The sequence below is a fragment of the Styela clava genome, chromosome 4, assembly GCF_964204865.1.
Source record: "Styela clava chromosome 4, kaStyClav1.hap1.2, whole genome shotgun sequence".
NCBI classification, from domain to species: Eukaryota; Metazoa; Chordata; class Ascidiacea; order Stolidobranchia; family Styelidae; genus Styela; species Styela clava.
In genome coordinates this window covers 4,578,131-4,606,128 of record NC_135253.1, presented here as the reverse complement: position 1 = coordinate 4,606,128, position 27,998 = coordinate 4,578,131, and the positions used below count along the sequence as shown (strand labels likewise).

Genomic DNA, 27,998 nt, shown 5'->3' with positions numbered 1-27,998 from the left:
ACAGCGAATAATAAATTTGTGTTTATATTTATTATATTAGTGTTTACCAGCATAAAACACAAGGAAAATACAAGAAACACCGTCAACGTCAGCAGTGTCCGCAAGTAAAGGAATACTTCACCATACTGTAGTGCTCCTCGTCAAGCACTACAGAATGAGGAAAACGCATTCGACAATAGCGCGTGCAATCCGAATGCATAGACTCACATTTCCGGATTTCGTCTTTATTTTTATAAATCCCTTTGAAAATCTGTTGATTGATTATGTATCTATAACAACGCCAATAAATCGGGGATATTCGGGATTCTGCGCTATCGTATTGCAATTTGCAACATGTCGCTTTTACTTTTTTTCCCAGACACTGTGACATGGCAACGAAGAAAACGGTTATCTTTGATAAGTTCATGTCTCGTTCTATTTTTGAGATGTATCAAGCCAGTGTATTGTTCAGCAGACGCAAGAATCATCTAAACTAAACAAATCAATGAAAAAATAGTTGAAACTGCATTTTGAAGGCAAAGTCATAAATAACTTAGGGATACACGGAAATTCCATAAGGTGGTGATCATTTTGTAGTAAATTCTCCCTTTTTCAAAAGAAACAACAACATGCGATTTCGGGCGCATGCCGCGTCGCATCCAGTGTAAACGCCCCTTGTCACACGGCATGAAACAAATCGTAACAATAGATCAAGCGCTGTACTCTCTAGTAGTGGTTTGGATTTTTGACATGGTAAGTATGTCAGGTATTGACTGCAGATTGCAGAATAAAATATTTTCACAACAACGACACTCATAGATATAAAAAAAGTATAAGCACAGTGACAATAAAGCACGAAAATAATGTTTACAACATAACGTAAAGCTCTGATTTCATTAAGCGACAACAAATGTGTGCAAACTGCAAAAAAATAATCGAACCTATCATTAAATATTTAGGGATATCCGAATCGGAGCTGATCGTAACGCGTCTGGCCTCTGTTGAAAGCACAAGTTTTTGTTAATCATTAATCGATCGCATACATACACATTCCAGGATTAACATGAAGACTTACAAATATTGCAATGTGCTCAAATTCACGTCGCTTCACAGTGACATAACTCACCATCATAGATTGAAATTAAAGAGTTTTAAAAAAAAAGTATTATCGGCCAGTTTTCATTTACGCTACGGCAGATGACTTACAATATTGCAATGCGCTCAAATTCATGTCGCTTCACAGTGAAATAACTCACCATCATTGATTGAAATTAATAAGAATTTAATAAAAAAAAAGTATTATCTGCCAATTTTCATTGACGCTGAAGCATTAAATAATCACGTTTTGAAAATCAGCAGAATATCAGCCGCTTTAAAAAATCTCTTAACGGCCTCATAAACTAACTAGCTAAAATAAAACATTTAGTTTACATTGTATCCATAATCGATTCAGATATTTTGATCTTTACCTCATGGCATCAAAAACAGAATGCTGGTACTTTCTAAGAAGCCTTTTTGACATTATGAATTGAAAAGCAAGAGTCTGATGCAAAGAGATAATAATGTAGTACAAAAATAGGTTTATAAAATATTGTATCAATTGCTATGTACTATATCCACTACATGTTTTATATTTCAAAATCTACAAAAATCATTTGACAACAAGCAGTTTAATCTCCACTTAGTTCAGCCTTTTTATCATCCAAATAAACCTGCAACTCAGACATTGTCTTCCTGATACTATTGGCAGTTTCCATAAGTTCTTCATTATTTTCTTGTTGATTTGGTGGTTGTGTCAACAGAGATGAATCTGAAATTTTACCTCGACCATCTCTTGTATTCATAGGACTCACACATTCATCGTCACTAGAAGATTCTTGTAACATATAAGGTGCTGCAGCTTTGCTTCTATCACGAACACTTCGCTTTATTCTCCGAACACGCTTGATTCCAAATATTTCTTGATCACGAACGCCCTATCCCATGGAAATAAATGCCCCTTAATATATTTGTTTTAAATTTGGCTAGCCAGTAAAGTCCCTAAATTCTCACTTCAGCAATTACATTTTGACCATGTGTCTTATCATAGGTCAGACTAAATAATCGGTACTTCCGTAATATGTTAACCAGGTTAGGGTTAGGCCATAATTTTATTCAGATTTTCCTTATTTCAGTTCTGTCTGTGTTAGCCAAGTGAATATCTCCCTGCCCATAGGTTTCAGTCCCTTTAGGCAACTTGATGTAAAATAGGCAAACAAAACTAGTTACCTCCATATTGGTACACATACTTATGAAGCGCTGAATAATCTGCCTACATCGAGACATGGAATTTTACAATATCTGTTGATAAATGCTTATAAAGCGAGGTTACGTAAATCGAATAAAATTTATACCTTCTTCAACCTTGTTTTATTTCGGTTAGCAGTCTCTTCATTTTCAGAATTGGTGGCAGAAGTGGATGGATATCTTGTAAGAGATGGAACGTTTTCATCATCAGAACTATCACTATGATGTGTAAAATATTCAGGCGTAATTTAAATGCATAAAGTTCATGGAATAAAAATATTCATAATACCTACCTATCTAAAGTCTTTTGTGTCGCAGACATCGCATCACATGCTCTGGAGAATATCTCTTGTACAGCTTTCTCAGTCTCTTGTAATTTGTCCTCAAGCTGACGGAGTTCATGCATTGCTGAAATTCATGTATAAGTAATATTACATACGCATATGAAGAACAATAAGCAACCAATAAAACTTACTAATTTTGGTTTTTGCTTTTCCCTTGGTTGAACGTTGCTGCTTGTTCCAACTTAATTTCACATGATCATTTTTCCTTACATCTGAATACTAAACAATCGAACAAATGTTAATAAGGGATGATGATGACATGATGTATAATTAAATCATTGAAATGTCTACATTACCTTTTTTGACATAATTTTTCCCACAACAAACAAAACATAAGCAATTATTCCCAAGCTGTAAAATGGAAGCATAGTGTTCGCCCAATTTTTTTTCTTCCCTTTGTTATTATTACCTGTAGAAAAAACATATGGTTTAATTGTAACTTGAATATGAAAAAATTCTTTTATAAATCTCAACACTCATAGCCACAGTTATGAGATGAGGAGAAAATACAAAATTTATCCATATTTAATATGAATATTCAATTTTCCGAAATTCAACTGCCCAGTATAATAATCATAATTGGGTATGTTTTATTATGATTACGATAAATTTTGAATAATACAACCTTCTTTCTTTTGAGACTGAGAAGACGAAGTTTGCGAATTAATATCACTTCTGGCACTCGGCATATCCCTGTGGGCAGCATCCTTCATTCTTTTCACACCTGAAAGGAACTGTGTACATTTAGTTTAACAAAATAACGACAAAAAGTTGTTACAAGGCTTTATACCTACCTTGATTCTTTATCCGAGTGAAATATCCAGACATCAATACAGCGATGCACATGGCCACAATGGCAGATATCACAATAATACGCTGCGTCTCCATTTTGGAGTTATTAACATAAGAGTTGAGTATAGAAGCAGTTGAGTTTACATACAAAATATTGATTTATATTTTCATTCGTATCATTTCATTAAGTATGACTCCATCTAAAATTATTTGAAAATAAATTTTAAATTATATGAACTCAAAAACAAGTACCGGTACATCAAATTCGGAATTAAAATTGCATAATTTCAATATGGTGGAAATACAGTATTTAGTGAATGAAACAAAAATCAATTGCACTTAAAATATACATACACACAAATAATATAGCTTTGATGTCAAGCTAATTATCTTTTACAGTCTGGTTGGTGTTAGCACCATTCTAATATATCAGTGATAATATATTAAAATTGATACATATTTCATATATATTGAAAAAGGCCTCATTAATTCTGTGGTAACTGCCAATTTCACTTTTGTGAAGAAATACACATTTATACGCTGAAAATGCTTTCATACACGCAATGGCAGGATCAAAGAAAAATGAATTAACGAATGACAGAATAACTAGCTGCAACAATGGCTCTTTGACTAATCACGTTGTAAAGTAGAATACTGATCAGTTGTAACCTTAATATCTTGCAATTAGATGCTAAAGTCTTGACTTCTGCTCAGTAGTGGGACTTGGGCGAGAATGCTCATCCACTGTAAGGATATGACTATAAAGATCCGATTTCATATCATGGACCATCTGTCTTGCATATGTTCGTTTCTCCACTAAAGAACGAGCCATATCTACAGAAGCTTGAACAGCCTGGCCCTCATTTGCAACTTTATCAATTAAACCAAATTCAAGTGCTTCAGAGGCAGTGTAACGTCTTCCATATATTACTGCATCACGTATCTGGTTTGGTGAAAATTTGGTTTTTAACAACACTTGAACAAATGGAGGCATTTGCATTCCCAAATCAACTTCATTTAAACACAACCATCCTTTCCCATTTTGCATGACACAGTAATCATGAAGAAGAGCGATAATCACTCCACCAGCAAAACAATGACCATTAATGGCCGCAACAGTTACCATGGGAAAACATAACAAACGCTTCCGCAGCTCCATAAATCGTTTGCCATATTCCGCAAATTCGTCTTGGGAAATACCCATCAAATATTCAAGATCAAGTCCGTTTGAATAAAACTTGCCAGAGCCAGTCGTGACCAGAGCTTTCACATCTGGCCAGCTTTCTACTTTGTCTAGTGCTTCCATCCACTTGTCACAAAACATCATATTAATTCGATTTTGTGATCCAGACATAGTAAGAACAGCAACAATCCCTTTCTTCTCTACACTTATGTGTATGGGAACTTGAGGTGACATGGTGTTGTTTAATAAAATATTAATAGTCTAACTAACCAATATGCAATGTCAACATACTTGTGAGAGGTGAAATTGAAAAAATGTCATTAAATACAGGAACAAATTTTGGACCAACGTTTTATGGAGAAAATAACAATGAGAAACATGAAACTCACAAACTATCATAAGCGACCGATAATGGCATTCAATACAATGGTTTGTGCACATCATTCTGTCCCACAAATTGCCATGTTAGTAAAGATTATGGCTCAATTTATAAATAGGTATAGATAAATAGAATAAACAAAACGTCCTAATGTCTATCTATTTGTACATAAATACCAGTTTTACACAAAATATTTAGAAATCCTTGACAGTCAGTGCTTATAAATATCGAAGCAAAAAAAAATAAATTCAACAGAAAAGTTGATTAAAAATGTATTTTACAAGAAATTTGTTCACCCTATTTTATATTTAGTCATAAATTTGGAATATTGATACATTCATTATTGCTACATTTATGCTTAACTGGTGAAAATCCTATGCAATTGACGGGAAAGGTATATTATGTACGATATATTTGAAATATGTATGAAAGAGTGTCATCTATGTTAATAAAACTGAACATTTAAACACAGAATATGGTTAAAATTTATTGTAATTAATAAATATGGATAATATCACTGATTGGGATAATAACCAATGCATAGATTATGTAACAAATCAATTAAAATCATGGGATAAAATAATAATTACCTAAAAGACTGATTATAACTTTGGTTTTAGTTTCTCCAACTCTGCCATATCATCAAAAACAATATGGCCATAAAAATCTTCCTTCATATCATGTACAATTTGACGACCATACGACCTTCCAGCTGTGAGTGATTGAGCCAAATCAATAGCTACTTGGACAGATTTACCATTGTCAGCCAGTTTGTCAATAAATCCCAATTTTAATGCTTGTGGCCCAGTAAAGCGATTCCCAAATATGGTAGCCTCCCTGATCATCACTGGAGTGAATTTGGTCGTTATTATTGCTTTTAAAGAAGGTGTAAATACCATTCCAAGATCTATCTCATTTAGGCACATCCAACCTCGTCCATCATGCATGACTCTGTAGTCATGAAGAAAAGCAATCAACATGCCACCAGCAAAGCAGTGGCCGTTAATTGCTGCCACAGTAACCATTGGAAAACACAAAATGCGTCTTCGTAATTCCAAAAACAGTTTACCAAATTCAGTTCCTTCAGCTTCTGTAAACGTCATCAAATTTTCAAGGTCAAGCCCATTGGAATAAAATTTCCCAGAACCAGTTGTAACAAGAGCCTTCACCTCCGGCCAGGACTCCACTTTGTCCAGTGCTTTCAGCCACTTTTTGCAAAACATCGTGTTAATTCTGTTTTGAGTACCTGACATTGTCAAAATTGCTACTTCTCCATCTTTTGTTACACTTACGTCAACATGAATTGGCGGCGCCATTACAATTTACTTCTCGTATACTGTTATTATTATTAAACAGACGTTCACTAAATTCTGAATTAAACAGTTTATGAAGACATTAGCTCCGACAAGACTATGAATTAACATTGATAATCAATTTAATGGATAGACACATTTTTCATTTTTACTTGCACCAGTAAAAATCATGTCAGCTTGATCTTGAAATTCAAACAGTCTGACAGTCAGATTCGACACAAAATTGTACTGGAACAGTACCTAGACTACATTCAGACATTAGGACAGGATTTACATATTTATTCCGGGGAGAGTAAAGCCGATAGACAGCTAAATGATATGTCGAACCACCGTCTCTCGTCCAGACACCAGTAGGTAGGCTACCGTGTATATCAGGTATGGCTGTATGGTAATAGTTAGCCAGTTATTCGTTTTCAGTTGCGTGTACCGTAATAGGGTAGTACCGGTACGGTAATGTAGGCTAGCCGCTAGACCACCGGCAAATACGGTACCGGTACCGTTATTTACCACTATTGATTGAGTTAGCAATTCTGCAGTTAGGTAGGCTACATGTCATTTAATTCCGTAGCGGTATTCACAATCACGCCATAGAACTTGCAGTATGCTTAGCAGTTCACACAGCATCCTGCACCCTCAATAACTCGAACACATCCATCAGTTCAAATAAATAAACAAATGTCAATGCTGCTTATCGATTGCCGCGTCTGCAAATGGACGCTCTCGATACGGTAATCCCCTTACTCGGCACCTCTCGCTTTTGGTTCACAGCCGCTGAATTCACAAATTCGTGGATTTTTAAACTGTGTACTCGCACATGTAAGTTACCTATCCAAAGTTTTTCAGAATGTCGATGCATGTTTAGATTATGGTAATAACGAGCATAAAAACGCTCTGATGATATGCAAATAATGTAAAATTCGACTTCTTACGACTCTCGATTTTCTCGGTTATTTCTGTAACAACGTCCAATCAACAATAATCACGATGACGTAACAATTGCACTTTATGCAGTCGCTCAGACACTCCATTCGCTCAGACCAATGACATTAAACGACATGATGCGCAATTCCGGCATTTTTGTCCGAAGATCGTATTCGATAGCACGCTCCAATGCACATACTTGACGAGACGAAAACGAGCGGATGTGTGCTGCTTTCAAGGCGTAGTACGAATGGTGTTCGTGCCTGCTTTGACAGTTGTTGTCGATTTTAATGATATTTTTGAAAGTTGGGGTAAAAAGAAATCGGTAAAAGGTAAGGTGAATACTATTGTTGTATATCACACCCGGGCATCGCACTGTTAAGTACATGTGGGAAATCCAGCCTTTGTCAAATACTACGAAGTTATTAATTCAGTACGGTACGTAGTTGCCCATTTGCCGAAATTACATATTTACTTACCCCTTATGGTTTCAAATAGTTCATGCACCTCCAGTTAGATTTTTTTAATCAGTGAGGATATATACTCATTGTTGATTGCTGCTCATTGTAACATACTATTGCGCATTCACTTTTATTTGCGTATTGAATCAAAGTGTTAACAAGTTCACCTAACATTTCACTCATACCGGTCTATATTGTACAGTCTGATTTCTCAAGTATTTGGAGCCACGAATGCTTGTAATTTTCTGACTAAACCCTTTTATTAGTTGGTTTATATACCAAATTCAGTAAAATATTTTTTACATAAAACATGAGATATTGGATTTATTAGCTTTTCCATTCTAAATCATATAGACTGCTTTATTTATTCTTAACGAAAATTAATAAATCTCCTCTCTTTCTTCAGATGTGAAAGTTGTGGACAAACCTGTCTAAGACATTTGACCCTCCGATAGAGTTGTGTATGGCCCCCACATCCTGCAGGGCTTGAGGAAAATAACTAAAAATTCCAAAGCGTAAGATTGCATAAGCGGTCTTATTTGTAAAAAGGCACAAAACACGCCAGACATACTTAAAACAGCTTTGGAAATGAGGATTACGGGTACCTCACTGCACCTGTGTTATATTTGGTTCATCAACTTTTGGTAGTACTATAGAAGAAATTCCGGAAGGGGTATAATCATCATTCATGATAAAATACTATCATATATTTTTTGAACAACTTCAATCTAGACCAGGGATCTCAAACTCGCGGCCCCAGAGAACTTCCAGTGCGGCCCTCGAACGCTTAACAATAATTGTAATAGTATTTTGGATTTTTTTTTTTATCTAAATGTAATAGATTTTTCAAACCTTCTAAAGTGAAATTGATTATTCACACAGAAAACAATTTACTGAAAGTAGTTTTGGAATATTAATTTTTTTTGTCCACATTTTGGCCCAATTAAGAATACACATCAAGCTAGCAAAAGAATACTTGAATAAAACACTTGAGTAATTAAATTAAACGCAAAGTACATGAAGAAGGTGGCATTTTCGAAGAAAATTGGAGTTGTAACATTTCTGCTCTTCACAAAATTCTGAAGCACATTGTTTAATTTGTCATATTTCCATCAATACAATCAAAAAACACAATAAGCTCAGCAGTCAATATGACAAATTCGAAGACCAACTTCGAACAGAAAATTTCCATGTGTTTGTATATTAATATAATTATACAACGACTTAGTTACTAAAATTCAATATCAATAATAATTCAAGCAATCCTATGCCACGCAATGTAGTGCAAAATGTCTTGTCGAAAAAATCTGTCATTTGTTTTTTTACTGATCTATACATGAAATGATAAAAGTAACTTTTTTGCATTACTGGAATTAATTAAACATTCGTAAAGATCCAGATAAACCCATGATCATGTGGCCTCGTTAGTTAGAGTTGGTACTATAAAATCATTTCAGACTGGCCTTAGTATGCTGGTGACACAAAAAAGATGCCAAACGCCAGGACAAATGTAATTATTAAAACATTGAGTTTATACTGTAGTATTTTTGTTAATTTTAGGTTCATATATTTAGATTAAGTTATTTTTAGTGTATGTATTATTCTTTCCTTAATCAAAGCTTGTTCAAAAATGATTTTGATGGTTGTACATAGAATTTTACGATTTTTTATAATAAATACTGTAACTTGCAAATGTTGCAATAATAGTGGAATGCAAATATTAATATGTAATTGCATTTGAAATTGAAGAAAATAATAAATCTTAATCCAACTGTTTAGTCGCATCACAATATATGTCACAAACTAAAACTATCTTAAAAATATCTTTTAAGTATACATTATCAAAAACTGTTTGCGGCTCTTTTTACAATTTTCAAAATGCAATGCGCCTCTCGAAAACCCATGAGTTTGACACCACTGATCTATTCTAGACGATTCAAGCATTGCTTTGGGAATTAATATCACTTCAATTAAATTGAAATAATCTCGCTATATTAAATACAAAATCGTTGCTATCATAAAGGTAAACCAATTCAGCCACTCGAAATATATTGGCCTTCACAAAGCAATGGAGGCAAAATTGAGAGTTCATGAGCTATGAACATTTGTTCTTTTCTTTGTCTTGAACTTTTCATACTCCACAGCCCCTATTAATTTTTTTAATTTTAATTACCATGTGATGGTCATACATATCTTTAACTTGTATTTTCTTTCATGATGTATTATCTCAATGTGCCAAACTATTAATTAGTGTGCATATTTTGCTTCCAGATGACATAAATGTATTGTCATGTTTATTACCTCAGCTTGGAGTATTGACAAGAAAAAGGTGCCAGTAAATTAGGTAAAAAAATTTTCAACTCATTGTTATAATCAGAATTCACAATCAATAGGAATTATAAACAGCCAACAATCAGTGAGAATTATATGCGAAATCCCTCAGAATAAATTCGTCTAAAATCGGAGGAAGGCAAAAAATATAGGTAGTTTCCATCCACACAAGCATTTCAAGAAGACTTGCTCGAGCCAAACTAAATGAGCATCGTCAGGTGATCGGTAAGGCTGCAAGTTGAATTCAGCCCTGCAACCTCCTGCATAGAAGATAATATTAATTAGTGGGCTATGAGCTAAATTCCTAAATTTGAACAAACCTATCTACGATGCATTATGTACCAGCAATGTTACCTACGATTAACTGAATATGTAATACGTCTAATAAATTCACCTACAAAAGCAAGTTCGATAGGTGCAAACTTTGTGTTATGGAATTGTATCGCAGCACAGTTTTGTATGACACCCTCTTCAAATGAAATTTCAATGATTAAGCGCAAACATTAAAATTACTAACTTTGAACTTTGTCATTATCTGCAAAATGTTCCACACAAATCTTTACGCTATCACGTTTCTAATCTTCTCTGATAAAAAAAAACGTCTATGATGTCCAGAATTGCTCTTTACAGCTTGCCTGTTATTCCAGCTTTCCAAGTAAGCAAAACTTCTTAGATATAGAGATTATTTTGTTTCGTTACAGGCGCAAAAAGGCAGGTACTACACGTAAAAAAGACGCCGAGTAGCAAAAGCGAGCGGAAAACGGACGCGAAAGGCGACGAGAAATATGTGCATTGGAGCGTATCATGAAATATAATGTTTCGCCTGTAGTCTTATGGAGTGACGTCAGAGTTGCCTATCATGTTGTTTAATGTCATTGCTCAGACAGATGTCAGTTTTAAGTCGTATTTCCAAAAATTATTCGATAGTTTAACCCTTTCATTCATGACTTTTTCGCATACAACGAGAAAAATATTTTTGTATTGAAATTGTATTGAAAAGTATTTACGATGTCAAAATCATTTACTGTAGTTAGTCGTTGCTGTATACTGAAAACGATGACGATTGTTCGGGAACAACATCATGAAAGAAAGGTGATGAGTGAATTTCTTGAAACCCCCATTACTGCAATGAAACTACTAATAATGAACACTAACATTGATCAAATTTAGAACGAAATGGACTAGGTCGGGGGAGAACGGACAGGCGGGGTAATGTGAACACCTTTTTTGATTTGAACTTACAACCAGATAGCACAGCTACGCCGGTACAACCGTGAATATATACTACTACGATACAACCCGTCAGGGTTGCCATATTGGCTTTTTTAACGCCAAATTTGCCATTTTTGGCTTTTTTCAAACGCGTTTGGCGTCAGAATTTCCGTTTGGCTTTTTGGCGTTTTTTTGGCTTTATTCAAGATTTTTCTAGTGTCTATTATCAAAATCATATAAAGTACAATATTTAGGGTGTAACAACTGAACAATAGCCTATTACCTGCACTTAGCTACCGGTACTTAACATCAGGCTTTCCTGGAGCAACGACTCCCTTGTTTGTTACATTAACTCTCAACCATACCCAATAAGAAATAATTGCAGTTTGTGCAGCTGCTCAGACAGATGTTCAAGCAGGGTTGTAAACATTGCCTCGTTTTTATAGTTTTGCGTGTTATTTGTCAGTTTTTAGCTCTGTTTCCAAAAAGTAGTCGTATAACTTAATTTTTATTATGCCTGATATGGTTTATGTGAGCTTTAGTTTAATTCTGCAATTGCAGTAATCAAAATTTAGTCTCACGAACGATGTGATTAACTACGCTAAAATTACTGAATCAGATATCAGTGGTCCACCTGTGAGCGGCACAGGGTTATATAATTTTTTAATAAAATTGAGGGTTTATAAATTTAAAAAGTGAAAAAATTTTCCATAGTAAAGTACGATATAGGGAGAATTTTTTAAGGTATATCACAAGTTTAAGTAGAAACATGTAGGTATATTACATACTGAAGCGGCACCCTGTATTGTATATATTTAATGGTAAAATAATTCTGTCCACTTGATATTTATTTCACCTTCTACAGTTCTATAGGAACTTTACCTTCTATTTGTGTGCCACACTGAATGAACGGATGGCTCTACATCATCATCAGTACGTTGCCAAGGGCTTAAAATCTGACAAATTATGGGGCTTTTGTACTTGGTAAAATTGTTGGCTTTTTTGTGTCTTGATTTGGCTTTTTTTTAATCGCTGGGATCTGGCAACCCTGCAACCCGTAGTAGTATATATATTTGGATGTAGTCACAGAAAGACTGAATCCATAAGAAAGACTTGGATGAAATTATTTTTGACAAAAAGTTCGACAACTGAAGTATGAAGCTAAGAAGAAGTGGGTCTAATTTTTTCCGTCTGAGTGAGGTAGTTAAACGGAAATCCAAAAAGCGAAATTTACTTGGAAAAAGTGAAATTTTCGTTGTCTAAGGACAGTTGATATTACTTTCATTGGAATCCAATTCACTTTGTTTATCTCAGAGACTATTTACGACTGACCCGCGGGTGACAAAGTCGACGGTCATTTTTTTTTGCAGAGACCGTCAAGTCACGCATTATTGCAATAAATGTGAAATGATTTCAACCATAAAATCGAAATGAGGCCTTTGTCAATTCAATCTAATAATAAGTGTATGCGATAAAAAAATATATTTTTCGCGGGGAAGAATTCTGTCGAAAATAAAGCCTAATCATATAGCGAACCACGGGCCATATAAACCAGGTAAGGTGCTAACTCGCGAAACTACTCTTAAAATGAGCACTAAAAATGTTGTAATTCTAGAATATAGGAAGAATTTTTGTGGAGACAAGGGTCGGGGAAACATCCATTGTGGACTCACCATCACCACTGTCCGTCATACAAGACACACACACAATGTCAGCTTCTAATTAAATAAAAGAACATTGAGGAAAACATGTGTAATTGCGCAAACTCTACAGCTTGGCTCTGCTGCCCCCTACAATGTGCTGCCCCTTTCTAGGCATGCCACTGTTTATACACGTTCGTGAGTGCCAAAACACTCAAAAGTTTTGCTATAGTAAAGTGTATGGGAAATTTTATCCTCAAATTTCCACAACATGATACTGGCCAATCATGGAAAACACAACTCACAAGTCCATAAACAATTTTATAATGTCATAATTGCTTAGTCCATACAACATAAAAAAAATACAAAATAGAGAAGTTTTCAATTATATAGCAACATAGTTCGGTACCAAGAACATTAACTTGTCTGCTAGGAGACAGCACAATAAGTCATTTGAAGCATAACGCCACTCCAGGGTGAATTACAGAAAAATGCAGACATACCACAAAATCCAATCGATTAAACAAGAATAAGGTGCTTTCAATTATCAAAACTTGCATAATATAGATCAAGAAGGTGATGCACGAGAATTTTTTTTCCTAAGGAGGGGATTCATTTATTCCACAATTGAATATCACAAGATCCTGTGAATCACTTAGCTGGACACTGAAACGAGTTTTCAAACAGAAAAATAATGGTTCTTCAAATATCGCTAACATTATGTTAACAAAGCACAGAGCAGTAAGTGAAAGATAAAGAGCATAGATGTGCATTAAATATCATAAAGAATTCAATCCTTCCACAGAGTCAACTTGATTGATAAAAATTCTGAATCGAGAGTAAGAAACGAAGCACCCAATTGATCATACAATTTACTCCATTTGCGTTTAATAAGCTCATTTTTAAAATATGTACTTTCTAGAAGAGGATGTCACGGTCACGGCAGCAAAATACTATCGACAGCTTCAAGAAGCAACGTCTCTTCAGAAGAGCTTTGTGATCCTGCATCTGATACATCTACCCTTATTCGTTTCGAATCACCAGGACTTGAAGTCGATTCATATGAAATTAAACGATTGTTAAAGTTCGACCTGCATTCAGAGTCACTCGCACTACTTTCAGGTACAGTTTTATAAAAATGCGGTGAAGATGAAACTTCTTGATCAAAACCTGATGAGTCTGTTTCATTTTTCAAATATGTATCCAGCTGAAGGCAGTTTTGCGGACTTGTGCCAGCGGTCCCTGTATCCAAATTATCTGTTACAAAACAGGTTAGAAAATTGATATTGACAGTATTTTTCTATAAATGAAAACCGACTTACCATCAATATCAGTTGTATTCGCTTCCTCTGAAGACCGCCTTGGAAAATACTCTTTTATGAGTGAGGGATTTTCTAAAAAATTTGAAGAGATATGAAAAACTGATTAAAGAATGTTATATCTGACTGGTTGAACACTTATGTTTGATCAAATCCTGAATGCTTTCAATATGACTGCTGGTAATAAGCATAAAAATACACAGCGCTTAGATCTGGCAACCTTATTTTGAGTGAACTCTATAACCCCCAATAGATCATTGTGTTGAATACATTATCCAAATGAATTCTGATGAATTTAGTACCAATTCTATTATTTTAATTATCTTATTAAATATTCAAATCCAAAAATAATATAAACAATATTATTGCTTGGATGTATATACCTTTTAACTTTGCCTTGTCTTCAGCAAGTTTGGCTTTTTCTTTTTGCAGGAACATTCTTTCGATCATAACCATTTCAGCAGAACATGAATCTCTCTGAATAAAAAATATGCAAAGGACACAATGTCAAAAAAGCATCTCCGTAAATGTTTGCCATGTTGCTATATCACAGAAACCCAAATCTTACAGTTGAATCGCGAAGTGATAGCAAGTGATACTTGTTCACCATCGCTCGAGTTCTTGCAACTATCCGATCAGCGATTTTGTCAAATATTTTTTCAGATTCTTCAAAATGCTCCTCTTTGACCTAAAACGAATGTTTAAAATTATTAAAGATAATATGGCGATACATGAAATCAGGAATGAGAGACTGACTTACATTAGGTATATTGCACGTATGAAATGGAACAAGTCTTCTGATTGCATCTCGAACAGACTTGAAAGGATGTACACAATCAGGATTTGTGGTCATTTTCTTGTGACATTCTAGTTGTTCCAGAACCCTAAATAAAAATATTATGACAGGATCGAAAATGCTGAAATTCTATTGATATGGTCAAACACTCCAAAATTATGAATTAATAATATTCGGAATCAAAATAAACTGGACAGAGCAATTAACAATCGAATGTTTATAATAATGATATGATAATCTAACTCACAATGATACTTTTGAAGTCGTAGGTGCTGGTCGTTTTATGGCTTTCTTTGGCATTTGCACAGTGATGTTGGCGGCAGTAGTGGCTACTTGATTAATAGAAATCGGAGAAAATTTCGAAGATGCCTGAGAAGGTTTTACAGGTGTTATACGCGTGGGGGACGGAGCGGCCAAACGAGTCGAACGTGGCTGATCTTGTGTGAGAGATATAGTTGGGTGCTGTACGTTGCTCGATTGCTGTGAAGAAAAAACATCATCAAATACAATATACTTTTCTTGCAGTTGGAAAATAGAAGTTATTTATGTAATTATTGATTGCTACGGCAAAAATATCAAAATGTCAATGCTGAATGATCAAGACTCCAGGGGCATACAGAATTTTCGCCCCGCAGACTTTTTCAACAACGAGACGGTTTTACATACGCCTAGCGAGTTGTTTGAAAAACTAATACATAAATAGTATATAGGCCTGTAGTATAAATAGTTAGATTTACAGGTTTGTGGTTGTAGCGCTGCCGCAAGGTACCAGTATATGTCGCTACCGTGATGAATAAGTATACATATATAAAATTTTTGTGTATTTATGTATTATTAATTTTCAAACAACTCCCAGGACAACTGAAAATCGAAATCATAACTTTTACATAAACCCAATACTCACATTGGTGGGGACAACTTGGACTTTATTTTGCTGAACATCTACTTTCACATTTAGTATGAAAGGTTTCCCAGCTCGGATTTGTTGCAGCACCTCGATAAAAAAAAAAATTAGCATGTTGTTTCTCCTAGATTTGGCCATAGCAATGTTCTACACATGACCACGATAATGTATCAGCATTGACTAATTATAATAAAGCATCTGTACTTTACAATAAAAATTAAAGTTCTGATACCTTTTGCATAAATAGTTGAGGATTTCTTAAATAATACTGTTGAACAGGTGGCGACATTGATTTAATTTGTGCTTGAAATGCAAGGACGAGCTGCCGCTGTTCTCTTGATAACTGATGGAGCTAAAAAAAAAGGTATGGTTATTCACGATGAAAAAGTCAGAATACAAATTTTATTTCTAATAAAAAATTACCTTAGATGCAATTGTGCGATTTGTGAGTAGCTTCTTCACTTCATCAATCTGTCCTTCTGTTAATGTCGGGTCAACACGAAATGCCTGAACAGAAGATTGTTGGTCTACACCACCCTGCCGACTCACAGTCACGGATGAATTTGAAGCCACAGTAGTCTTAATTCAAGTAAAAACAAAATAAATAATAAGTTGTAGAAATTTTGTGTACATAAAAAATGTGGTTAATGGAAGAAACAATTTCAGATGGATTCATTTGTGCAAAGTCTTAGTAAAGATAGTCAAATTGCACTGATAAAAAAAAAACGAACCACTGCAGCTGTTACTGAAGGCTTTAATATTGAAGCAAGCGACTTGGATCCTGCAAGTGTATTTTTCACAATGGTTGCTTGAGAAGATGAACTAGCATCCATCGCTTGTCCACCATCAACCGCAGTTGGTATTCTAGAATCAGCATTTGCAAGAGCTCTGGCTTGTAATGTAGCACGATGCTGCAAAATAAATATTAGACTTCTTGAGCTGCGGAAAACCAAAATGCCAACATCTTTTGCAGAGATATAACTCAGGCTGGAGTTTAGCCTCAAAACCATGCCATACCATAAAATCACAGTATGAAAAATATTATATTCTAACAAAGCCTTATTACTTTATCATAATAAATCATTATAATTTTGTTTTACCTGTTTTATAATAGTCTGCAGTTGGGAGGTCGTTAGTTTACTAGCTTGTTGTGGCGTCAGATTTAATCTTAACGTTGGACCCATTGATGCACGAGCAACCTGAATTTTGAACATATTGTAAACCTAACTGAATAAGAAGGTATATACAGCATATGTGTTTAGAAAAATAGTGAAAAAAAAAACATAATTTTAAACAAGTAAAACCACACCAACCTGACCATTTGTTTCTGTCATCACAACTTGCGCATTTGATGTACTTTGATGTTGTTGCATAATTGGTTGTGATAGATTGCTGTTAGTTAATGAGGTATTGTTGTTTTGCTTCAATATCGAATTGGTGAGAAGATTTCGAACTGTGGAGGATTTCAAAGTTGTCGCCACAGAAGGGGTGATTCGTGATACTGCAACAGTGGCACCAGTTTCAAAATTTGCAGAAGTCACAGTGCTTGAAATGGAACCAGGTTTGGCTACAACAGGTATGGCTAAAATGCTATTTGCTGTTGGTGCAACATCAACTGAGGTAGTGTTGGCAGAAGGTGATGCAATAGGAATATTAACACTGGCAATTTGTATTCCTTTTATTGGCATTTGACCAGACCTAAAAATAACATAATAATCTTTGCAACTCAGATGAAAATTATCAATGTATTTAGCTAAGTAAATAAATTCAGCTTACTTTGAAGGCTGGAGAGAGTTCTTTATAGATTTGGGATAGTTAGGTAGTGACGAAGCGACATTCTGTGCTGGTGTTGGAGCCTGAAGCACTTGGACATGTTGACTACTATTCAGTAGTATTGTTTGGCCATTTTGCAGAGTAATTTGTTGCGCTCCTCTTACCTGCGGTTGCGGTCTTATAAAAAAGAATATAGAAAACGTGTTTTACTCAGAAAAAATATGAATAGGGCATTTGTTTGGCAGTCTATACAGCAACACTCTTACTGTATGGACAGAAATGTAAGTATAGTTGTCTGAAAGCAATGTTTTTTTATTATATTCAGTTACAATCTGATATCGCATTCTCAATAATTTAAAATAAGTTTACATCTTCATTAAACTGGCCAGAAAATTTCAAAACAAGTGTAGTATCTATTGTAGTAATATTGTACATATCTACAAATATTGCAGAATTACCTTTGTGAAATGACATTAATAACAGAGTTGTTGGGGTCCAATTTCACGAATTGCTGTTGGGGAGGTTGCTGTGTATTCTGCATTTCAGAAGTTTGCTGCTTCTGCAACAAATTGGCTGTGAGGGCTTTGACAAGCTGTAACAATATTCAAAAGGACATTTGTGAAAAAAATAAAAAAATATTTCAGCAACAAATTGTCCAATAAGTTTTTTTAATAAGCAACTTACTTGCGGATCACTTATGTTGATATTTTGTTTTGAGCTTGCGACTCTCAACACTGCAACATTAGAGTTTTGGTTGACTACGTTTGTTTGATGTGGTTGTACTGTCAATCCATTGATGTACTGGGCAGATGCCACATTTTGATTGACAGGAGAACTCACTCGAATGTTATTTTGCTTTTGAAGCACAGTAATAAGCTGAGTTTGGTTTTGCTGAACAGCAGTGGGCTGGAGTATTTGAATAGGAGTGGACGTCCTTAATACATTAGCATTTTGTGTGACATGGGTATTGTTGTCGAGCACTATATTAGTGTCATTTTGAAAAGTATTGGGTGTCGCAATTCGAATTCCGACAGGCAAAGTCGCCGGTGAATTGTCTGCAGATAGTGTACTGGGTTGTGGATTAAGTAGAGTTGACAATGTTTGCGATGGAAGCCTTGTAAGCACTGGTGATGAAGCAACCGTTGATATTGCTTTTGAATAAGGTTGGTAAGTAGCAACTGTTGTGCTAGGTTGCGAGACGCTTTGCATCGAAACTTGTTGGACAGTTTGATATTGGTTTGCATAATTTGTCATCCCCTCGTGCTGATTAGCAAAGGGGGAAACCGTTGTTGCAGATGATGAAGGTTGATTAGAATGTAATGAAACAGGTAAATGTTGGTAATTCTCTTGCTTAGCAAATTCAGTGGGCTGTTGCTCATATGATGTATGCCGTGCAGATTGTGCTGAGTTAATTGGTGCGGAAGTATTAAGAAATTGCGAAGTATCAAAACCAGACATCGAATTTGAGTCATTAGATTCATTAAAACTAGGAAATGGTGATTGGTCATGAGCTTTAGTCTCATTATTAAACAGTGCATTTCCTTGGGAATCCAGAGCAGAAAGATCATCGCCCAATCCAACAGTTTCCACAGAGGAATTATTGAATGTGATTCCAAGCTCTCCAAAAATATCATTATCTTCCCCAGAGAGAATATCCGCTGCTTGAAGGGATTGTTGTAAAATGTCCATTTCTCTTTCTTTTTCCTGCAAGTGAAGTAAAGATTCTTATTAACTTATCTTCTAATACAGTATCATTAAGAAACAACTTTGAAGACTTTATTCAGATAACTATTTACAGACACTTACTTGTAACAAAATTCTTTTCAATTTCAACAGTCAAGTGTGGGCCATGTATAAAATACAACTAAAAAGTACTTGCCACATTGGCAATGAGCTGGCATGGTACAATAAAACTTTTGCGTGACAAATTACCAATCGGGATGCAGTGTGCACCAAATGAAGAATTGAAAGAACTTTAAGACGAACATTTATGCCAAAGGATTCAGAATTCAATGCATCACTATACTTTTTATAGTCTCAGCTCTCCAGTAGCCACCCGTGCTCGGAGATAAGTTTCCAATGCTTTTGACGAATGTGCATCACATTGCTTTGAGCAAATTTTCTTATAACAAAAAGAGATTAGATAAATTGATAAAAAAGTAGTATTACCTTTTTTCACTGACCAGCATATCTGAACTTCAGAATTCACAAAGACTTTCCCTGAACAAGAATAAAGACGAGAGTTTAATAAAAAATAATGATATACCATATAATCACCAAATAGAACAGCATTTCATAATGCACTGCTTTACAGTGTATATTTTTGACCTAAACATAGGCATATCATAGTCCTGTCCCAGTTTAGTCAGGACAGTCCAGATTTTAGCAAGTTGTCCCACCGTCTAGGTCAGGGGTCAGCAAACTGCAGCTCGCGGGCCAAATGCGGCCCGGGAGCTTAATTGTTGCGGCCTTCGAACGACCCGAAAATGAATACATAAAACAAAAATTTATCTTAAAATTATTATTGGTTCTACACGAATTTTTGTTGTATCAAATGCTGATGTAGGACGCTTGTTATGTTGTATGTCGTTCGAGTTAATGTTGATTTTCAAAATTAAAAAATGTCTGGGAAACAGAGGGAGGTTCGAGACGAGGGTCGAACGTTCACAAGTGCTTGAACCGAAAAACATTTTTCTTACTTGCGCATTTCAAAACCAGTTTGCTCGATATGCCCAGTCAGCATCGCAGATATGAAAGGATTCAATGGTAAACTCGAAACAAAACGTGTCTTCGAAAAATCGACCACAAGACCCACGACTGTGCCACAGCTCATCTGTGCGACAGTGAGAAACATGTAATCTGCAAGTTAGGAAGCTCATATTGCTGTGAGAAGTTTTATTTAAAATGCTTCACACTTGGAATAAATTTTGTACTCGCTTGTCAGATAGTCATTTGGACACGTACCACGGGCAATTTGCCATAAAAACATCATTCTTCACAAAACAATGCATTGTTGGATAATATATTGAAAAAAGAACACATACACATATCAATATGGCAGGCTTTTAACACAGCGATAGAAGGTGCAAATGCGCAATAATTTTAAGTTCAATATGGAGAATGTTCGAAGGCGGTAATATTGCGGCCCGCGCGCTACCGTAAAAGTTGATATTTGGCCCGCATGTACATAAAGTTTGCCGACCACTGGTCTAGGTTATGCAATATGAAAGTTATAAATATCTTTGTTCAATATTAATACAAAATTAACGGAAGCAGCCTTTATGCCACTAATTTGCAACTCACTTAAATGATTCAGTAAGAGAAATTGTCATAATTATTGTAAGAAGTATGAACCATATATGGTAATTTAACACCCAAGAGTGGACACTAACAGGCGCCTTCCGTTGACAATCCATCAACAAAAACAATCAGGCAAAAAAGAGCCCAGGCAGGAAATTCATGTAGTGTCAAATGTTTTACGGCCGGTAAAATGAAGTGTAAAATAGCTATTTTGTACATTATAAACTTTACTGAAGTTTTGATTGCTCTGCTGATTCTATTGCCAGTTTTTAAGTATTACTTTATTGCCTATCATGCTGATTATGCAGTTGAAACATTGGAAATATTAACCTAACAAGAAAAAGCTCAAAATTTGGAGTTCCAACAAGTATTATTGAGATGTTAGTAGAATTAAAATTCTGAGAATTGTATTCTACTCAAGTTTTTGAATAATTTGAGTAAAGCTTGAAACGAATCTACTACAGCCGATTTTTTTTTCTAGCGCTCCAAAACAGTTCGATTTTCACTCAAGCCATTGACTACTAGAAGTGAAGATTAGGAATTTGTACTATCGGAATTTCTGATTCGCTACCCTTACCAATACAATACTTTTATTGAATATGACTTCTGGTAGATTAGCGAGAAACATCAATTACGGGCGCATTAGGTGATTTTTGAATGGTATTAAAGTGATTCTACTGATTACCCAATTAAAACATCACATAACCATAATTTCTTTTTGAACAGAAACATCTGTTTTGTCGCTTGCTGCGTTGCTAACGGTTATCAAGGTGAATTTTTCAATTTTACACATCTACAATTCCTGCGGAACCCCCGCACGTCTGCTATATTTCCAATCAAGGGGCATATTTACGTTTGATATAAGAATATATCTTTTTTGCTTTACCGATTGAGTTCGTTAGAATCCTATTTCCACTCATTCTTCAGTCTTCCCAACCAAGGAGAATTACAATGGTGATAAGGATTAAGATCAATTTCACATTACTAAGCGCAGCACAAGGTGTATAAATATATATAAGAGAATCATTGCGATAACCGAATGGTAGTCTTGGGACCTAAAGCAGCAGGGAAATTATTCCTTTTCAACACAAAGCTGCAGGCTAAATTTATGATTAAAAACCAATGATAACATTACATATGATTTAGCTTATTGTGTCAAGTTTTGGGCTATGTAGCTGAGCAGCTCCAAGTTATGCACCTAAACTGGTCCAATGAAATTCTATGATACCAATGAATCAAAGCTGACAGTGACAGCCTTGTTCTGCCTAAAGCCTGTTGAAGGCCATTTATTCCAGTATTCTGGCAGTTTATCCTAGTAGTACTGAGGGAATCAGAAAAGGTGGCCTGAAATTTGCCCAATTTGAACACCAAATGAAAAGAAATGGAAAAGATGAATTTGAACCTCAAAAAATGGAAAAGTTTGAAAATTAGAGAGATGGCATGTCAGCTTATGAACTAGGTCGGGTGTTCACACAGTTATACTGTATTTAGCATTGGAAACATGGAGGTTATTGCGCCGAGAAAAATGCTTGCCGTGCCGCCAGGGAGAGAACTGAATGTTCGACGTGCCCAGAACATGGATATGATTGGCCAAGGAGAGAGAACGATGAAGTCAGCAAGCGCAGCTTCAACAACGCTCTTACTCGCACTATTGCGTGGCCGAGCGAGTTCAAAATGATTGCTTCTCCCGTTTTAAAAAACGATTTATTGAACAGCAGCCCAACACGCAGCAAACCAACGGCCGGCGAGGAAGAAATGCGAGAATTTAATATAAATATAAAAGAAACTCACCATCATGATGCGACGTTTCTGTGTTCCGGGTCTTACCGAGAGAACTTCCAGGGGTGCGTAGAAGAAGCACGCATTGCGCGCGCAGTACGTGTGTCTGGGAGATTATAATAAACAAACTGAAAAAAGAAATCGCCGTCATTCTTGCGTTCTACGTCATAAACCTACATAAGCGCATGATCAGCTGCGTTTCTGACTATCTCGTTTATTTCGGAAAATTCTTTCTGGCTGTAGGTTGTGTATGCCTCAATGAGCTGTCTTCTCTACATGATTTCACGAGCGATACGCTGTTTTTCGAGTAATGCCACAGAAAAATAAATCTTTTGTAAAAATGAAGCTTTTCAAATTGGGGAATAACAACCTTTACTATGCTATTGACAGCACTGATGCCTTCGAATACCATGTGTATGATGCCACGGCCAGTTGTGTATTTGGTTTGTATACCTCTCACTTTGTCGCTCCCAATCATTGACCAATTTTACTGATTTCGACTGACTATCGCTACGTGTCTCCTACGGGAAATGTAAACTCTCCTTTTTTTGCCACTTTGTGTCGCCAGCAAGCCGCCGTGGAGGCGGAATGCCTACCGGTAATCTAAACTGAATAATATGCCCAATTTTCTCATATATAATAATAATCAATCTTTGCTAGCAGATGGGGTTCACTGCGGGTAAAATATCCACAATCTGCGCCATGGAAGCAAATTCACCAAAGATTGGCCGTGACTTTATGCGCGAATCGTATTGGTGTTGTTTGCTGAAAAACATTTTGCGGGATTGCGTCACAGACATGCCACTGCCGGGATAATTCATCTCGGCGGGATTTTCAAATTTATCTTAGAAATAGAAAAACTGATAAGACGGTCAATCATGTGGCAAACAACGGCCCAACGTAGTTGTCGGCAAACAACATACACGTTCTCACTGGTCAGAAAGCTTATTGGACACGTAGTGGACATAGCGATCGTTTCAATATTATGTTGTTCTTGTTGGACACGTAGTGGACATAGCGATCGTTTCAATATTATGTTGTTGTTCTTCTTATTGTTGGACACGTAGTGGACATAGCGATCGTTTCAATATCATGTTGTTGTTGTCTTATTGTTGTTCTTAGTGTCCTTGTTCTTTGACAAGTTTTGAAGAAATCGCTTTTCTCTTCGAATACTGGACCACTTACTTTAAAATTTTCAGTTGTTGAAGATAAAATTTTTTTCCAGAAGGCTATTACTTTTTTTTTCGCTTTGACGTCATCAAAATTATTCACATTGGGTGGCGATACGTGTCCATATATTTGAGCATAGCTCTCTTGTTCTTATTCTTTGACACGTTTTTAAAAAGTCGCTTTTCTCTTTGATTACTGGACCAATTGCTTTGAAATTTTCAGTGGTTAAAGATAAAAATTTTCTTCAGAAGGCTATTACTTTTTTTGTTGTTGCTATGACGTCATCAAAATTATTGCCATTAGGTGGCGCTACGTGTCCATATATTTGAGCATAGCTCTCTTGTTGATATATACACATTTTTCAATACAACTTTGTTGTTATTAGATCGTATATATTTCCAGTCACTGAATATTTCAAAGCTCCTCCCCATTTGTTTTGCCTTTACTTACTACAGGCCATGTCATTTTCAAAATCTAAAATAGTTCCTATATCTATCTACTTTCTATATTTTTTCCAACATATGCTTTTAACTAGAAGTGAAAAGATTGATGAACCAACAATCCCGATAAAGGCGTCCATTCACAACAACGGCGCCGACAAGAACAACAGCCAAAATTCAGAAAATTGAACCATGGGTCCATTTGGTGCCCACAAAATGTAGATAAAATCTAATCCAGGGTTGTGTTCCTATACTCTCACTGATTTATTTACTAAGTTATTTCCACCTCCCGATGTAATCTGAAATAATGCCGAGATTTCAGGAACGAGTTTTTGCCTTTATTGAACATTTTATCGCTTGTTATGTTTCATATGAAATCTAAATAAATTAGATTGCTTGAAATTAAACACGATGCCGTAATTGTTTTATTTATATTTGGCGTTTCGAAAGATGTGTATCAGATTTACGCAAAGCGTGTCATGGTAATTGTATCTTCCGTACATTAGTTTATATGTCGTACATGCTGGTTATCATGCAACGTTACGTTCTTGCATTGCTTTAATAAACTATAGGTTTGAATTAGGTTTTTCAATACACCAATAGAAACTTCATATTTTCAAGTTGCCACGTATAGCGCAACATATCTTATAATAGGATTATCAGTACCATTAAAATGTCATAATGATATATAATATGAGATATATAAATTTATTATTATTGACCAGTACAGAGGCCATCGGGGATTTTTCTAAATGGTGGAACGTTGATACAATTCCCTACGTCGGTATCGACGACATTTTGTATCAAAATCGTGGATCGCAGATGACCTATGCGCATTTGCAATTTTGAACCATCCCAGACAAATTTAGAAAACTCGCCTGATGTGAATCTTCTCGGCCGATTTTCCATCTGCCCTCTTCGGCGCAGACGGAAAAAAGTTAGGAACAGGCAACATATAAACATGGTATGCACTACAACAGCGTTAACCAAACATTTTCAGCCACGGAACACTTAAACTTTTTATCTCGCCTTGCGGAACACCAACAAATGAAAGAGTAAAATTGATATAGAAAAATTGTGTAATGTAGCGGTTCCCAATGGGTTCGCCGTGCAATTGCATTTATCATAAATGTTTTATCGTTCCATAATTTAAATGCTGTGTATATTAATCAATTCATTCATGTACCATTGGTGACCGTACATTTAAACCCATGTGTATATCCGCGGGTTCAATCTATATGCGGGTGCTAAAACCCATGGGGGAAGGTTAGTAGGGGTTCAAATATCCGCAAAACAAAAAAAATTCCATATGTGCAATAGCATCAAAGTGACTATAGTCACTTTGAATAGCATGCAGGTGCAATTGTCGTGAGTTCAAATGTACGGGAACCGTACCATTCTATGTCATTTACTTTCCATTACTTAGTGTTTGCCTCAAATGTTACGTCTAATGGAGATAGAACTAGTTCGCGAGCTGTAAGCCTGCAGCCCTGTAATATTTTCAGCATTTCAAAATGAAACCAGGCAGAGATGGGGGAAGAAGAGTTGATCTTTTGCCTTTATTTTTTAGACCAGTGGTTGGCAAATTGCGTGCCAAATGCGGCCCGCGAACGGATTTTTTGCGGCCCTCGAACGACTCTTAATTCATAAAATAAAAATTGTTTTAAAATGTATTGTATCCAAATGGATTTATGTGGTAACAAGTGCCGCTGTACGTCTCTTGTTTTATAGCAAGTAGCGCCGGTTGTAAGTCGTTTACTTGATGAACGTCCCATCATTGGTTGTAATTATAAGTTTATTTTGATTTTTAAAATTTGAAAATGTCTGGGAAACGGAGGGAAATTTGCGACGGGGGCCGAACATTACAAAGTGCTTGGAGGATAAAAACATATTTCTTTCTCGCGCATTTCAAAACCAGTTTGCTTGATATGCAAGGTCAGCATCGCAATTATTAAGGTATCCAATGTTAAAATTCGACCCGGGGCTGCGCCACTGCTCATCGTGCGACAGTGTAAAACGTAAAGTATGCACTTCGAAAGCACATAGTGCTGCGACTAGGGATTTGTTCAAAAAGAATTGTTTTGAAACAATTGTTTTAAATCAAGTTTTTTTCGCCTGTTTTGTTCAAAATGGCTGTACTATTTGATTTTTTGTATTAAATAGGTTGAAGAAAAATAGATGTAAAAACTTGCCAAGCGCTTATTATTTGCAATAAATCTTTCAAAACGCTACAACTATCGATAGAGGCTCATGCACACCTTCTCAAGCTGTAGTTCAGTGGTTGGCGCAATAAGACGCATGCAACCGATAAGCCATTACGTGATGAGCCATTCTGCGATGAAACCACCTTGCGAAAATTAAAATGCGATCGAATAAATTTGTTTGTATATGTATAACTTTGAAAAACTCTATCACTTCAACCTTTAAAACAAAGTATGCTGAGCAATGTGAGCATAGATTTAACCGAACAGTATTATCCGTAATAATGCCTTCATTTTATGGGAAAAATGTCAATATGTCAATTTTTCTTACTCAAAACATCTCTCTGATATCTCGGCTAAACATTCCGGGTAAAATCTTATGACTTTGATGGAGATACAAACGTGGCGATGATTGTACGCAATAGAAGTAAAAGTCAAAATAAAAAATTTTACTTACATTTTTGAAATTATAATTCTGGCTGCGTTTGCAGCTGCCAGGATGCAACGTTTTGGCGTAGTTTAGCGGCGATACAAGGGGTATTTCAATAAAAAACTACAGAAAAAAATTGATTTAAAACAAGCCCTTGTTTGTTTTAGAATTGATAAAAAACAAAACTCTAGCTGCGACCAGCTCTATTTAAAAGGTATTACACTAAGAATAACTTGCGTATTCGCTTGTCAGATCGTACTGCATGGCAATGAAGTTGCCGCTTTGGCCTGAACACAGAAACAACATCATCCTAAACAATGTTAATAACTCAATAAAAACAATGTATTGTTTGATAAAATATATATAAAAAAGGCCACATACACGTCTAATTGTGGCAGTCATTTAACGCAGTAATAGAATGCACGAGTGCGCTATAATTTGAAGTTAGATGTGGCGATTGTACATAGGGGGAAATTAATGCGGCCAGCACGCAACCGAAAAATTGGATATTTGGCCCGCAAGTACACAAAGTTTGCCGACAATTGCTTCAGACATACTTATTTATCTATGACATAACCAAAAGGATTGCTGTAAACTTGATATTGAACTTAAGAGGCAAAAAGCTAAGCCGACGGTGACGCGATATCGAAAAGTCTTGGGCGCCATTTCACGGTCCATAGATCGCCATGGCGACCATTTTAGACGAAAACGCTCACGGAACTCTAGTGTTCCACGGAACACAGTTTGGGAAACACTGCACTGCACTACACTACTACAGCACTCAAAACTACAACGAAGGCTACGTCGATTGAGGCTGATAGCCCTTGGATCCTTTTAGATTAAATCACAAGAATATTGACGCGCTATTTGTGCGGCACTATTAGGATAGTTTCACAAATTTATCTCTGGGAGAAGAAAGCCGATAAGACGGCTTAATCATATGACGAACCACAGCCTCTCGTCCGGTTACGAATCAATGACGGGTATGGGATTAGTTAGCTAGTAATTTGTTTTCAGATGCATGGACTTGATGGCAGAGGAAGCC

The 27,998-nt window shown here is 35.8% G+C and overlaps 4 protein-coding genes and 1 long non-coding RNA gene across 8 annotated transcripts; all 5 read right to left on the bottom strand.

Moving 5' to 3' along the window:
• Positions 1-11: 11 nt before the first annotated feature.
• LOC120325692 (uncharacterized) lies at positions 12-3,537 on the bottom strand. Of its 2 annotated transcripts, none has more exons than XM_039391794.2 (7): positions 3,404-3,537; positions 3,235-3,333; positions 2,906-3,018; positions 2,741-2,828; positions 2,559-2,673; positions 2,373-2,484; positions 12-1,955 (listed from the first exon to the last, which is right to left on the bottom strand). In XM_039391794.2, the coding sequence occupies exons 1-7, from the start codon at positions 3,495-3,497 to the stop codon at positions 1,650-1,652; spliced, it is 927 nt and encodes a 308-aa protein (XP_039247728.2). In that variant the 5' UTR covers positions 3,498-3,537; the 3' UTR covers positions 12-1,649. The 2 variants fall into 2 exon arrangements, with proteins under 2 accessions (XP_039247728.2, XP_077967785.1); XM_078111659.1 differs by having other exon boundaries at positions 2,373-2,445.
• On the bottom strand, positions 3,399-7,163 carry LOC120325696 (uncharacterized). The gene has a single exon (XM_078111660.1). The coding sequence runs from the start codon at positions 6,277-6,279 to the stop codon at positions 5,566-5,568; it is 714 nt and encodes a 237-aa protein (XP_077967786.1). The 5' UTR covers positions 6,280-7,163; the 3' UTR covers positions 3,399-5,565.
• On the bottom strand, positions 4,093-4,818 carry LOC120325694 (uncharacterized). The gene has a single exon (XM_039391798.2). It carries the CDS (start codon positions 4,816-4,818, stop codon positions 4,093-4,095), a length of 726 nt encoding a protein of 241 aa, XP_039247732.2.
• Positions 7,164-9,998: 2,835 nt separating the features above from the next.
• LOC144422151 (uncharacterized) lies at positions 9,999-10,872 on the bottom strand. Its single transcript, XR_013475161.1, has 2 exons — positions 10,507-10,872; positions 9,999-10,249 (listed from the first exon to the last, which is right to left on the bottom strand). It is a non-coding gene; the product is annotated as an uncharacterized LOC144422151 (long non-coding RNA).
• A 2,277-nt stretch (positions 10,873-13,149) lies between these two features.
• LOC120325682 (uncharacterized) lies at positions 13,150-23,136 on the bottom strand. 3 transcript variants are annotated; one of them, XM_039391776.2, is made up of 17 exons: positions 22,725-23,136; positions 19,804-19,853; positions 18,318-19,339; positions 18,092-18,225; positions 17,637-17,810; positions 17,174-17,558; positions 16,961-17,059; positions 16,592-16,771; positions 16,284-16,439; positions 16,093-16,212; positions 15,861-15,950; positions 15,204-15,436; positions 14,921-15,044; positions 14,729-14,848; positions 14,544-14,637; positions 14,164-14,235; positions 13,150-14,098 (listed from the first exon to the last, which is right to left on the bottom strand). In XM_039391776.2, the coding sequence occupies exons 2-17, from the start codon at positions 19,820-19,822 to the stop codon at positions 13,779-13,781; spliced, it is 3,342 nt and encodes a 1,113-aa protein (XP_039247710.2). In that variant the 5' UTR covers positions 19,823-19,853; positions 22,725-23,136; the 3' UTR covers positions 13,150-13,778. The 3 variants fall into 3 exon arrangements, with proteins under 3 accessions (XP_039247710.2, XP_077967791.1, XP_077967792.1); XM_078111665.1 differs by lacking the exon at positions 22,725-23,136 and adding an exon at positions 21,820-22,679; XM_078111666.1 differs by lacking the exon at positions 22,725-23,136 and adding an exon at positions 20,333-20,906.
• Positions 23,137-27,998: the final 4,862 nt, after the last annotated feature.

Coding starts and splice junctions, on each gene's coding strand:
- LOC120325692 (XM_039391794.2), bottom strand. CDS start 3,497: ATGGAGACGCAGCGTATTATTGTGATATCTGCCATTGTGGCCATGTGC. Junction 3,019..3,234: donor TCAGTCTCAAAAGAAAGAAG/GTTGTATTATTC, acceptor TTTTTTCTACAG/GTAATAATAACAAAGGGAAG. Junction 2,829..2,905: donor GAAAAATTATGTCAAAAAAG/GTAATGTAGACA, acceptor TCGATTGTTTAG/TATTCAGATGTAAGGAAAAA.
- LOC120325694 (XM_039391798.2), bottom strand. CDS start 4,818: ATGTCACCTCAAGTTCCCATACACATAAGTGTAGAGAAGAAAGGGATT.
- LOC120325696 (XM_078111660.1), bottom strand. CDS start 6,279: ATGGCGCCGCCAATTCATGTTGACGTAAGTGTAACAAAAGATGGAGAA.
- LOC120325682 (XM_039391776.2), bottom strand. Junction 18,226..18,317: donor TCAACATAAGTGATCCGCAA/GTAAGTTGCTTA, acceptor ATATTGTTACAG/CTTGTCAAAGCCCTCACAGC. Junction 17,559..17,636: donor AACTCTCTCCAGCCTTCAAA/GTAAGCTGAATT, acceptor TGTTATTTTTAG/GTCTGGTCAAATGCCAATAA.